Source organism: Aotus nancymaae, unplaced genomic scaffold, assembly GCF_030222135.1.
Source record: "Aotus nancymaae isolate 86718 unplaced genomic scaffold, 86718_ANA_hifiasm-v0.15.2.pri h1tg000089l, whole genome shotgun sequence".
NCBI classification, from domain to species: domain Eukaryota; kingdom Metazoa; phylum Chordata; class Mammalia; order Primates; family Aotidae; genus Aotus; species Aotus nancymaae.
This window is the reverse complement of record NW_026988504.1, coordinates 15,115,825-15,130,020: the sequence shown is the minus strand read 5'-3', so window position 1 is coordinate 15,130,020 and position 14,196 is coordinate 15,115,825. Positions and strand designations below refer to the sequence as shown.

The 14,196-nt window shown below is 48.9% G+C and overlaps 1 protein-coding gene across 2 annotated transcripts in view; it reads left to right on the top strand.

Annotated features, from left to right (window-relative positions):
* Positions 1-14,196, top strand: part of AXIN2 (axin 2) — a 32,780-nt gene that overhangs the window by 6,745 nt on the left and 11,839 nt on the right. For both annotated transcript variants that reach the window (XM_012453849.2, XM_064369457.1), the window contains 2 exons: positions 5,036-5,176; positions 13,190-13,292. In XM_012453849.2, the coding sequence (XP_012309272.2) occupies positions 5,036-5,176; positions 13,190-13,292 (244 nt within the window). The remainder of the gene's footprint in view (positions 1-5,035; positions 5,177-13,189; positions 13,293-14,196) is intronic.

The following is a 14,196-nucleotide window of genomic DNA, read 5'->3' as shown; positions in this document are numbered from 1 at the left end:
GGGCGGGGCTCATCTGCCTCCCCTCGGGCCCTCTGCTCTGCTTCCCTTAAAAGCAGCCAGGCCCAGCAGATGGCTCTCTGCTGGCTCCCAGCGCCGCTTCCCGTTCTCTGAAAGAACTCGCTGATGAGGCCCGTTTTTGTGCGGAGCCATTGGAATCAAGCTTGGCTTCAATTATCAAAGAAAATGATGCCATAGGAAAGATATGCTGGAAGCAGTAGTCCGCAATTAGAGGATGGAAGCTCTGGTGAAGGCAGTTTGCTAAGATACACTTGTAAAAGTTTGCCTGTGTTCAAAAGGCCCTGTTGCCCAGTGCTGTTGGAGTCCTGGCCCCTTGCCGAGTGCCCCTTGATCTTGCCTTAGAAAATGCTTGTTGAAGAGGTATTGCCTTTTGGGCAGTGACCTTGTGAGTAAATTTTCAGAGGGCTCTTGGAAAGCCCTAAACGCACAGACTTAGAAGCAAATACTTTTGAAGTTGCATTGTTTGAGAAGGGACCTGGAGGAGGAGGAGGGAGGAGGAGGAGGGAGGAGGGAGGACGGAGAAGGGAGGAGGAGGAGGGAGGAGGAAGAAAACCCTTTACGGTCAGTTCTGTTGGATCAGTTCTGTACTCCCTGTGTGGAGATTCCCTCTGGTATATGGGGATGGAGCAGGGCCACAGCATCTCATTAAGAGGAGATAAGAACAGCATAGGGGAAAACAGAAAGCAGCCCGTACCTCCCTTCCCTAAAGGTTCCAGGGGTCTCTGCCACCTGCAGGCAGAAAACCCTTTGCTTACTGAGATTGCAGACTATGTCTGTGGATGTGAGGCTGACGCAGAATCTGCAGCGTAGGCCTCTACTCTCCATAGGGATTTAAAATCCTTGCAGCAACTGGAAGCACAACAGTCCTGAAGAAATAAAGCATCTGGGTACAATTACTGTAGCATGGTTGAGTTTCTTCCCCCACCTCTTTTTTTTTTTTTTTTTTTTAAGTAATCACAAGAAAACAGCCCCACTCCGTTTTCTTAAAATTATGTGGCACTTTGGACAAAAGTCTGGGTTCTGAAAAACTGAGTCTCTGCCTCTCCCCACAACCCTGCCCCTCTCTCTGCCCCATCTTGTTGTGATTGTAGGAAAATCCAAGTACTTTATTGCAGTCAACTGAGTAAAGAGCAGTATATTCCATTTTTAATTACTGGTCACACAGTAGTCCTCTATTTTGGAAGTGAAGGGAGACGAGTTTATTTTGGGATCCGTGTGTTAAACGAGTGCAAAGCTGTGTGAGCACACATGGGGTTTGAGTTAGGTGTCTTTTTTGCTGGGAGGAAGGAATTTTCTATTGAGTCATTTTCTCCCCACAGAGGTTGAAGTATAGCTCTTACATTGGCGACATGGTTGATGTGTTAATACCACTAAGATAGCAGGACTGAGGGGATGGAAGGAAGCATGTTTGAATGCTATTTAAGGCTGTTCTGGCTTTTTCGGTGTTGCGCCATGCCTGTTAAACTAAAAAACTTCCCAGCGACCCATCGGATGGTCTTCAACGAGGTTTTGAATCCCTGCCATGTGCCACCCACTATTTTCAGCATCAGAGATTCGTGTGAGGACGGGGCTACCCCTCATGGAGCTTACAGTCTGGTTTCACAGGACAGGTGTTCAACATGGAGACACCAGTGCCCTGTCATTATAAAGCACAATAAAGTTATCATGATAAAAGTGAAAGGAAATTAGGGTATTTGAGAAAATAGGAGCTCTCTCCCCACCCCACCCTTTTTTTTTTTTTTGAGATGGAGTCTCGATCTGTCACCTAGTCTGAAGTGCAGTGGCACAATCCCGGCTCACTGCAACCTGTACCTTCTGGGTTCAAGCAATTCTCCTGCCTCAACTTCCTGAGTAGCTGGGATTATAGGCATGTGCCACCACGCCTGGCTAATTTTCTATTTTTAGTAGAGACAGGGTTTTCCATGTTGGTCAGGCTGGTCTCGAACTCCCAACCTCAGGTGATCCACCCACCTTGGCCTCCCAAAGTGCTGGGATTACAGGCGTGAGCCACTGCGCCCAGCCACAGCTCTCTGTTGGCGCTTGGTTTTCTTTGGAATATTCCTGTGATTTCCCCCGTATTACTTGGCTTTATTGGTTCATTTGGAGGACCTAAGAACTGGGTGTGGAGGGCCGTGATCCAACTGCCTGCTCTTCAGGTGGGTGCTCACGTCTCACGTCTGCAGAGGCTGCGACTCAGCCCAGCGGGCAGGGTCCAGCCTCTGACATTTGGTCCCTACCGAGAGTTTACAGAATGGCCTCATCACCAGATTCCTAACAACAGGAAAAGGCCCCAGGGAAGTCATCTTGTACATCCTGCTTTGAGGCAGTATCCACACCTCACCTGCGCACCCGATAGCTGGGCACTTTGGCCTGTTTCAAAGACTTGGGTGATTTCACCGCCTTTCCCCACCTGCTCTATGGATTTCCTCTTTCTCACTTTTGAAGCCCATTTCCCCCTGTTCTTCCTTTAGTGGGATGCTGAACAGAGAGCCCCCTCCTCAACTAGCAGTCCATTTTCACTGACTCAACCTTCTCCGGAAGAATGAACTTTGTTTTTGTTTTTTACTCTCACCACTCCCCTCTGCCTTTGGTGCTGGGGAATTCCGGATTGAGGACACATGGACCAGGAAGAAGGCCTGGAAGATCTTACCAATTTCATTTAATCTTCACCAAACAATCCCAGAAGGTCGTGAGACTTCCTGCCCTCTACAGATATGAGAACAGGGTCAGAGTGTCCAAGGGACAGTCACAGGTCACTTGGTCAAAAGCGTGGCGGGATTCATGTGCAGCGCCCTGGTCTGCGCCTTCTGGTCAGTTCTATGCCTACAGCATATTTCTAAGATCTGACTTGATGTAGCCAGACCAGATCCAGGGCACAGCTGTGGCCCAGCTCCTCTGGCTGAGTCTGAGAAGGCCTTTGGCCCATGTGGGGCCCAGTTACCTCCTTGGATGGCTGTGCTGATTACAAGGGTCCCTCCTGGCTTAGAAAGTTTATGACCCTTTTTGTGTGTTTGGTGACTCCAACAAGCGCAAACTCCTTAAAGGCAGGGACTGCCTCTCCCACCTTCTTTTCCATCCCAACCGTCCCCTGTTGAGACAGACTCTCACACCAAATTGTGTGAGGATCTGGGCTCCCTGCCCCCACCTCCCCCTCCTTTCAGTCCAGCCTGGTGACAGACCTCGGATCCTATGTGCTGATGGGAATGCTTTCTCCCTGCCGGTCCCCTGCCATCCCTGCTGTCCCCCGGCCTCCTGGCCCCTCCCCATCCAGCTAAGACAGGACTCTGACCTTGCACTGAAGACCGACTTCCTTGTCTTTGCCAGGCCTCCTTAGCCTGCTAATTAGACCCCTTTCTCGCTCCCTAGTCTAGGGAGAGCTTTTCACTGCCTTTCCGTTTACCCAGTTCTGGGTGTTGGTCATCTCCTCAAACTCCTGCTCATCTATCATGGTGCACCTTAGTCCCATCTGCCCCAGGGAGCCGTCCCCAACCATCCCTCCTAGAAACATTCTCTCTGTCATCTGGGTTCCCTATACTGGGTCACTCATATCCTGCCCTTCATTCTGTAAGAACTTGGAAACAGGTTGAGTCTAGTCTTTGTATTGGAAGGCAGTCTGATTGAGAGCCATGTGACTCAATCCATGCCCATCAGTTCTAGCTGTGTGATCTGGGGCAGGCTGCTGAACTTCTGGACTCCAAGGGCCTCATCTATAGAATGGGCAGTCCAGTGATCCTTCCCCCTTCCTCATGAGCCCATGATTACACTGAGCATACCTCCCTCATGACACCCCTACAGTATGATGACATGCCCCCACCAGGCCATGGGTGCCGGGAGACCAGAGTTCAGCACATAGCAAGTGAGTAGGAGCTTGGTGAACATGTGCAGACAGCTGACTGTCACCTTTCGAGGGTCCCTTTCATTTGCCAGCCCCACAGCATCTTTATAGAGCAGCTGCTGTAGACTAATAGAATCTCTTCTCTTTTCTGAGCCTTTCTTTTCTCCCTCGCTTGATTTCTTTGCTGCTGGCATAGACTTGTTGGGACCAGTGGAGGATGCCAGGGTCTTTGTAAACAGGCCTTCTGTGACTTCGGGCTTTAACGTGGTCCCTTCCTGCAGCCTGCCGACGTAGCTGCCCCTCCCCCCTACTTAAGCCCCTCACTGGTGACACAAGAGGAATGCGGCCCAGCAGGAGACCTGCACACTGGTTGTTCTGGAAGGAGATCAAGAGGGTGAAATGAGGAGCCAGAGGCCATTGAAACAAAAGGGCTGGAGACACCGGAGGAGGGGCTGGGCCTTGCTTTGAAACAGCTGTGCTGCTCATTTGAATCCTGCAGCACTAGCCAGCTCTGGGGAAAGGAAGCTGGTGGGGCGGGGGAGGGGGCATGGCAGTGGCTCGTGGCAGAGCTCACAGGTGGGACTGGAGTCCTGAAGGTTGTCTTGAACTTTTCTGTCCCATCTGTCCAGCTCACTGTGGGCCCAGGATCAAAGTGAGAAGGCCACACTGGCCTCTAGCTGTTTGTATCCCTGGACTAGGCTAACAGACCCCAGACAGGGAGTCTGGATGCTTAAGATGTCTTGGGGCCCTGAAGTTATATTCTTTTGGTGCAGGACTGGATAGGGAGGTGGAGTGGAGAAAGAGCGGTCATCTTCACTGACTTGTTCCCCTCTTCCAGTCCATGGCTTCCCATCCTAGAGCAGAGTTCTGTTCCTTCCTCTCTAAGGATGCATTTAGAACTTCACAGAATCCCCTGTGCTGCCTCTGGAGTACTCTGTGCCCTGGCTGACCTACCACTGGGGGCAGAGGAACCAGCTTGCTTTCTCCCCAGGGTGAGTTGGTGGCTCAGGAGGCCTCCCTTTTGTGGCCCCTGCTTTCTGCCCAGGTGAGCAACTGGACTCAGGCAGCAGGTTTGCATCGAACAGATTGTGGGATGGTGCGCTGGGTTGTCCTGGGGTCACCTGATGACCTGGGTTTCTGGTGAGGGTCAGTGACTGAACCCCTGTTGTACTTTGCCCATAGGTCCTTCAAGAGGAGCGATCCTGTTAACCCTTATCACGTGGGTTCCGGCTATGTCTTTGCACCAGCCACCAGCGCCAATGACAGTGAAATATCCAGCGACGCACTGACGGATGATTCCATGTCCATGACGGACAGCAGCGTGTGAGTATCCTGGCCGCCCTTCCATGGGCTTGCTTGGGAGTGTGAACCACCTGGGCACGTAGGCAGAATCGTCCATCGTCCTCCCTGGCCTTGTAGATCCCACCTGTGCGTGTATGGACATTGGTTTGGTGGGAGGGGCATATGGTGCTGGCTGAGGAGGAGGACGTGGTCATCTGGGTGGGGTAACGCTTAGAGCTTTGAAAGTTGGGAGGATATTGTAACAGAAGAAAACTAAAGGATCGTGGAAGATTAGGGATGAATGAATATCTATAGATTCCTTGAATTTAAAAAACCTTCTGGTTGCGATCATCTGGTTGCCCCTGTGGGAACAGTTGCTTGGCTGGTCCAGAAACCCAGGTATCCTGTCTGCAGAACCAACAGCTGAGAGACAAGGTGGCATTAGAAGGGTCTGTGTTAGGTATTCATTGTTTTTGGAGGAAAAGGCATAGCAAGTGGGGGTGAGAAAGCCAGGAACCTCTAAAGAGCCACTGTGTGTTCTGCATTGTTATGTTTTTAAATGGACATCGTCTATTCAGTAAGCGTGGGTGGAGTGCCTACTCTGTTAGATACTGAGCGCCCTAAGTAGGCGCTCTCTCCAAAGCAGTGTCTGATCTTGGCTCTTTGGCAGATGGCCTTTGATTTTTGAAAATAGTCCGAGATACTGATGTGGTCTGATGAGGTCAGAAGGTTCTTAGTCAAAGTAATGATTTGAATTTTAGGTCATATGAAGTCAAGTCATGGCAATTTCTGTGGCTGGAGAGCAGTGATCCTCAATGAGTCTCATGAGGAGGGCTGAGTAGCTGTGGCCTGGGTATCCCCATCTCCTGCCACCCTTTGAGGTTTTGGCTCAGGAGACCCAGAGTGGAGCCTGGGGATGGGTGAAATTCCCCACAGGCTTCTCACCCAACACCCAGTTGAGAATCATTGTTCGAGAAATGGTCTTTGAAAGCTTTTCAATGTTTTGGAGTCAGAATTTCGCCTGCTAAGGGAACAGTTTTAAAAGCCAAATCCATTGAACTGTGTAAGTTCTGGCACACTTATTTAGAGTTTGTTCCTTTTAGCTTTCTAAAACTAGACCATCTATTCTTCCAGTTTGTTTGAAACTATCTGGTTTTTATTGGCCAGTGTTCTGTTGCCTGGCCTATGGCATGGGACCAATTGGAGAGAAAGTTGATGAGGTGAGTTTGGGAACCTACTATTTATTTTGCTGGTGGCTTTTATTGTGTTACCTCAAATTCCCTAGTTAGTAAAAGGGAAAGAGATCCTTAAGGTAAAAGGTTGAATTTTAATAAAAATAGCATTTTGGCATTAGTACACATCTTTCATCCAATGTGGAGATATAAGAAGTTTCCAATATGGAGAAACGAGAAGTTTCACAGAAGTGACTTTTCTGTATTGACTAAATTCAATATCCATACTTGAAAAGATTATCCTGCCAGGCGCGGTGGCTCACACCTGTAATCCCAGCACTTTGGGAAGCCGAGGCGGGTGGTCATGAGGTCAAGGGATCGAGACCATCCTGGTCAACATGGTGAAACCCCGTCTCTACTAAAAATACAAAAAATTAGCTGGGCATGGTGGCGCGTGCCTGTAATCCCAGCTACTCAGGAGGCTGAGGCAGGAGAATTGCCTGAACCCAGGAGGCGGAGGTTGCGGTGAGCCGATATCGCGCCATTGCACTCCAGCCTGGGTAACAAGAGCGAAACTCCGTCTCAAAAAAAAAAAAAAAAGAAAAGATTATTCTTTGATAAGTTTTTTGGTGGATGTATTTCTTAGAATGCATTTTGCTCTGTCATTACTGAATAGTGTTAGAGAAGGCATAATTTATCCCTCAGTTATCCAAATAATATCAAGATCTGTCTTTGTACTTTGTTGTAGTATTTCTCTCATAGGCGATGAGGGTGTAGAGAGTTATCTGACCCTTTCCCCTTTGAAAAGTTTATCTCTTCTCTTTTCATTCTTCCTGCTGTCATGTTTTGCTGTCTCTGTGCTTCCTTCTAGCAAACATTCCTCCTGTGGCATTTATTAATTCGTGGATTGTGTGGGAATCTTAGTGTTATGAGTAAAATAAGAGTAAGTTGAAACTGAATGAAGGCATTGAGTGAATCTCCTAAGTCAGATGCCGTTTACTTAAGACTCTAAGACTTCTGTTGAGTTTTCTTAGAGACTATTTTTGGCCTGCTTCCTGGTCCTTGGCTGCATGTCAGTCCCCATCATTGAGGTGTTATTCTGGGTTCATGATGAGATAACTTGGGTGTAGTCCCATACTTATTTCTGTTTGATCCTCACAAGACCCAATCAGAAAGGTAGGCAGGCAGACTTTACAGATGAGGAAATAAGGCCCAGAGTTTCCACAGCCATGCTCCTCTGAGACAGACCTCAGGTCCAGGCCAGATACAGGCCCTAAACTTTGCCCGCTCTGCCCTTCCCCCAGGCACGAGCGTTCTCAACAGGAGATCTGTGAATAGGACCAGTTGGTCATGAGACCTTTGAGCCACTTTGAGTTTCTTTTATTTACATTTCTTAGTAATCAGACTGCTTTTTAGAAAGGCTGGTTCAGGGAGGGGTGGAAGGGAGCAGGTTCTGAGTTCTCCCCTGCAGCCTCCCATTTATTTCCTCTTCTTTTATCCCCTTCCCAGAAGAAAAACTCTATTTTATTTAGAGGTGACTTTAAAGCTCTCATCCTTCCCTCTTTAGCTGAAGCACTTTGGATTCCAAGCATGGGGGAGCCACTTTGCAGGGATCAGAAAGGTTACCTTGGCCAGTCCCCATTCTAGGTGGCAAGGGTCAGTGTGTAGGTCGTTGAGGTCCACTTTGATACAGAGACAGGAGAGGGCAAGTCCCTCATGCAGCAGCTTCCTCTTTGGGGCATAGTAGATACCTTTGGGTCCCTGGTGGCAGCACCTGTGAGTGGTAACAAGCCTATCCTGGGGCACAGCCACCTTGGATGGAAAATGAGTAAACCAGGAAGCCAAGAGGAGGTACCTGCAAGGTTTGGAGCCCCGTGGGCTCATGGTGTTTTCTGTTCGTTCTGGTGGTGCTGGGTGGCTCTGTGCCCTCTCCCAACCAAGTGGGCAGGTTATCAGATTAACTATCACAGTTGTGCCCACCTGGGCATTTATACTAACTGGGAGTGCATCTGCATCCGTGTGGGATCACGGTCTCTTGCACATTGTCTCACGCTGCCTCTAGTGGGGATCACTAGAAAACATCAGAAGGGTCTCCAGACTTGTTTGCACTTACTCAAGCTGCTGTGGGGTGCCAGGCATGGGGGTCTCTGGGGCCCTCCCCACTCTGCTGCAAGCAGACTTGGCCATGCAGCATGTTCTCTGGCTGACTAGTCCTGGGTGTGTGTGATCCTGCCCAGTGCCGGGCGGTCACCGGGATTCCCAGGGCTGGGATTAGACCCCCTCTTCAGAGCTCTGCCAATTGTGGGCCTCGTGCAGATGAGAGCGCCGGGCAAGAAATAAAGTGTGTGGGGGATGAAAAGCTGAACTGAATCGCTTTCAGCCCATTGTTCATCCCGGGAAGCTTAGAGGGGATAAGAGGGTAGCAGGCCCCTTTGAAATTTCCTTGAACAAGTGAATAGGAGCGCCCCATAAAGCATGAAAAGAGCCCTGGCTGTTTCTCCCGTCACAATGGCCAGTGTGGGCTGTGAGGGGCTAGGGAGGGGGCTGGCTGCCCTGCTGGGAGCTGGGGAGGCAACAGGGCTGGGGACGGGGGAGGGGGAGAGGGGGTCACAGGCAGCCTTCAATAGACTCCAGAAGGTTGGAGTTCATTAGACACAAGCCCAGGAAAGCAATCGTCTCATTTGCGACAGAACCAATTAAGTCCCGGGGGCCTTTGCAAGAGGACTGGGTAGAAGTTGGGGCAGTGCTGGCCTGCACACGGTTATTCCAGGGAGCCACACGCCGGGGCCTGAGTGTGCAGAGCAGGCAGGGGCCTTAAAGAAATCACTGCCTTCTCCCAAAGCCTACTCCTGACTTCTGTTTTCCTGCTAAGTAAAAAGCCCTGTTAAAGATGGCTGGGGATTTGAGTCTCCATCATAGGCCTCTGAGAAGGCTGTTTTATGAGCCTGTTACTCTGAAACCTGCATTCTTGGAAGAAATGGCTTAAAAAAAATTTTTTTTAACATTAACTGCCAGACTCCCACCAAAATCTTTGGAGCATTGGAGGCAGAAGGCTTGTGGGGCCATTCTAGGGCATGAGGCTTAGGAGGATGGAACGAAGGGGCTGAAAACAGCAGAAGCAACAGGCTCTTTGCCACCCAAGTGTAGCCATGGTTAATGGTTGCCAGGATTCATGAAAGCTAAGTCAGTGGCGTGGAGGCCGCTGTCTCTTCTTTCTGCGAGGAGCTGCTCTTGTAATCAGGATCAGCTACGTTTGTATGTTGTTTCTGCTCCGCATGTCCCAAAATCAGCACAAGATGATTTTTCGGTGTTCCACACAGGGAATGTCACGAGTTACTTATTTGTATTTTTTTGTATCATATTTATGGGGGTTTACTTTGGACACCAGGAAATGCATCTGAGTGAACTTCAAATATCAACCTTCTCCTACAAACCAGGCTTTTGATGTTGGCTGTGATCAGAGGCTGCCTTCAGAATGGCTGCCAAATGAAGATGCGAGTGGACACATGTGTGCATGAGTCTGCTATTTCAAAGTTGCCAGAAAATGACATTCAGGTTAGGTCGGGCATGGCGGAGTCAAAAGGCTAAGCTAATTGGCTCGGCTCAAATGGCAGCTAAGTGGAGTCCACACTTCAAAACTGTGCTCCCCAGAAACAGCTGGGCCCGGCAGCAGGCTCGTTAACTAAAATGTTTATAATTAAAGGAGACTGTATAGGGACCAAAACTGGTGCTCTCCAGCCCACAGGCTTGAGCAGCCAGGAAACTGATCACAGACTTTTAGAGCTTGAATAAAAGAAGAGAGGCCCCCTTTTGGAATGAGGGGCTGTTTTGGAAGAAGATTCTTGGCTGGAGGGAATTAAAGCCACATTTCCTTGAAGGCGCCTGTTAAGCCTTTCTGAGCCTCTATGGGCTGACATCTTCCTTTTTTGCGCTGGTTACAAGTTGCCTTTCCAGCAGTTTAGTCCTTCACCTGCCCTAGATAATGGAGTGTGTGAGTGTGTGTGTGTGTGTGTGTGTGGTGGTGGGGGTATGAGGTGCTTATGAAATCGCTTGTTCCTTTTGCCTTCAATATTGCAGTTATCTGCTCCCCTCCCCATCCCTATCCCCATCCTGTTTTCTTTTTTCTTTTTTTAAACCTTATTATATGGAAGAAGAGGCACGAAAGCTCTACCACTGACTCATCTGGGAGAAGGAAAAGGAGAAAAGTGAAAGCTACCAGTGGAAACTTCAGCGGCTTGGAGGGGATGGGTGGGGGACTCTTAGAGGACCCTTGAAGAGTCACTCGTGTCAGGGTGGGGTCCATGCTTGACTCCTGCCCCCAAGATTGTCAGGAAGAGGCCTGGAGTAGAGTCATCCACTGTCTTAAAGATAGAGGGTAGATGTTGCTTTACAGCCCTAGGGCAGCAGAATTTGGTTAGACCAGCATGAGCCTAATCAGTGGGACACCCTGCCCCCACTGCCACCCCCACCATACAAGGTATTTTAAGTGAGAGATGGGGATATTCAGCATGCCTTGGGAACCACCTGGCACGCCTCATAGCCAGTGAGTACTAGGTGGTTGGTGAGGACTTTCCAGAACATTCCACAGATTTCCCCCTCATCCCTCCTGAATGTCAGGTGACTGCCTGGGGCTTAGGAAATAGCACCTCCACATTCAGACCATCAGAAAGCTTGACTGCTGGTTGGGGCTGGGAAGGGCATCTTGAAATGAGGACCAAGTAGGTTGTTACACTTGCCTGTCTGGAGTCCAGCTGTGGCTTGGGTATGAGTTCTCAATCTGCTACTGACTGTAACACTAGGTGAGCTGTTGAGCTTTTCTGGTCATCTGTCAGGTGTGGCTCGTTAAAGTTCTTATGAGAATGAAGTCTGATTATACCTCCGATCGATGTCTGACCCACAGTAGGGACTCGGTACATAGGAGCTGCCACTCTCAGGTTGAGATCAGTTGCCTTGGGTGGGATTTGGTTTCTGGTCAAGCCAGGCATGCCTGTAAGTCCAGTTTTCGGCTGTGCCTGCTGAACTACCCAAGGTGAAGACACTGGGTTTTGATACGTGATCTTTAGGTCGGCTTAGTCCTCATGAGTAGGAGGCTGACTGGAGATGGGTTTCTCCAGCACTGGTCAAGCAGCTGCTAATCCTTCCCACAAAGCTCTGTCTGTCTCTGCTCCATACTCACCTTTCTCTGGGACAGTAGTCACACTTGGGGTAAGTTGTTGTTTTGGATACTGATCTCTCTCCTTAGCCTTCCCTACTCCCCTCAATGCAATTACCCTTTCTGCACTCCTTAGCCCAGGTTTGGTTAACATACATTGGTTCTTTGATCTACTGGAATCTTCACTGTATCATGTGGCCCTGTTTTCTCACCTAGTCAGCAGACTTCCTGAAAATGCAGCTACTTTAGAATTCCAGGGTATTTCAGATAAGGAGCTAGAGGTTGACCAGTTACTCCTGGCTGCTCCCCAGGTAGTTTTAGACATTGCTGATTTTCACCTTTCACCTACTCCTGATGATCCTAAGGTTTTTTTTCTTCCACCCTATGATGAACCAAACACTAGGGAAAGGGAAGTAGCCAAACACTCAATTGCAATAATTACAGCCTCCAAATATGATTCATTATGAAAATGTTTGCACCCTGAGGCTTTTGTAAACAAGTGGTCTCCTGACGGGACATCAGTAGGAAAATAGTCACACCTTGACCATTCTACTGTTTTTAAGAAGGAAATTCTTTTTTGGAAAAAATCATGGCAACTCCAGGTCATGGTTGTAGTGAACACTAGCTGGAGTGTAGGCTTGCTTTTTACAGATTCTTCCACTTGTTAATGTTTTGTTTTTAAAAATGTAATGATGAAGGACATAGGGGCCCATACTTCTTCAGGTCTTTGCCCAAAGGTCACTTTCTCAATGAGGACTTCGTAGATACCCACATCCAATTTAAATTTGCAACTTACCCCTCCCCCCCCACCAGTGACTCTCTCTCCTTTTCCTGCTGTTTTTATTCATAGTATATACCACTAACATACCATTTTTTATTTTGCTCATTGCCTGTGCCTCCCCATTAGAATATAAACTTCAGGAGGGCAGTTGTTTGAATTACATATTCACTTTGTCTACTGCTCTCCTGCCTAGTGCCTAGGACAAGGTCTGGCACATAGTAGGTGCTAAAATCTTTAAATGAATTGCACAGACCATCACACAGTAGGGGCTTTTCTCTTCATGCCCACATTGGTCATGTGCCTTTGAGAATTTGTTGGTTGGGGCTGGCAGGGTTTGGAGCTGAGAGAAGGGGCCAAAATGTTTGTTATATATTCTTTTTATTAATCACCCTTTGGTGGTTTATAAAAAGAATACATTTGGAAGCGACTGGGGGGTTGACTTGGAGAGTCACGCACACTTTACTAATGCCTGACTTAGCCCTCTGTAGGTCTGGTCCTTATCCTACAACTTTTCTGCCCTGGTCTTCTCCGTAAGGCACTGGTTCCTGGTTTGAGGCGGTGGCAATAAGACTGCTAGGAGGACCACTGGGGCCTGAGAATCTCCTACTCTCGGGGTACCAGTAAAACAGGGGGGCCCTTGCTCTGCGCTGGCTGGAGTGTAACCCAGATCTAAGACAATAGCCCAAGAGATGAGCCTTCCAGGCTCTTTCCAAGTAGATGCTCCTGCATCCGAGGGAGCCAAGTTTCCGTAGATCATTGATGGGCAGGATTTAAATTTGATATTGGGTGGATCCTTACCTGTGGGAGCACTGATGGTATCTGGAGACATGTGACACTCCTGTGGAAGCAGGGGGCCCTGTCGGCAGGATCTCAAGATGGTGTATGAGAGTAGCCCATGTGCTAAAAGCATCCTTGTAAGCTTGTGGATTCTGTCTTTTCCTTTCCCTTAGAGATGGAATTCCTCCTTATCGTGTGGGGAGTAAGAAACAGCTCCAGAGAGAAATGCATCGCAGTGTGAAGGCCAATGGCCAAGTGTCTCTACCTCATTTCCCGGTGAGTACAGTCTGGAGCGAGGAGGCAGCTGTTTTTTCTGCCATGTTGAGTCCTAAAGAAAAGGAATGGGAGGTGGAAGGGGGAAGGTATAGGAAAGGTAGAAAAAAGCAGTACGTAAGGTGCCCTAGGGCAAAGGAGAGAAAAATTACATGCTTTTTGGGGTTGTGATGTTGAGCACAGTGACATGATTATGAGGTACCAGTCAGTTTTGCTATAAAGGAATAACTGGAGATGAGTAATTTATAAAGAAAGGAAGTTTATGGCTGGCCTGGTGTGGTGGCTCATGCCTGTAATCCCAGCACTTTGGGAGGCCAAGGCGGGCAGATCACGAGGTCAGGAGATGGAGACTGTCCTGGCTAACACGGTGAAACCATCTTTACTAAAAATGCAAAGATAAGCCAGGTGTGGTGGCACGCACCTGTAATCCCAGCTACTCAGGAGGCTGAGGCAGGAGAATCGTTTGAACCTAGGAGGCGGAGGTTGTAGTGAGCCAAGATCATGCCACTGCATTCCAGCCTAGGCGATATAGCATGACTCCCATTTCAAAGAAAAGAAAAGAGGTTTTGGTTCACAGATCTGCAGGCTGTACAAGAAGCATGGCACCAACATCTGCTTCTGGTGAGGGTTTCAGGGAGCTTCCAATCATAATGGAAGGTGAAGGGGAGCCCCTGTGTAACATAGGGAGAGAAGCAGCAAGCTGGGGTTTGGTGGGGTGGGCGGTGCCATGTTCTTTCAGACAACCAGATCTCATACGAACAGGGAAAACTTGCTCATTGCTGCAGGGAGGGCACCAAGCACCCAAACACCTCCCACTAGGCCCACTTCCAACATTGGGGATCATATTTCAACATGAGATTTGGGGGGAAACCAACATTCAAACTGTATCAGAGGTTCAGTGACCTAT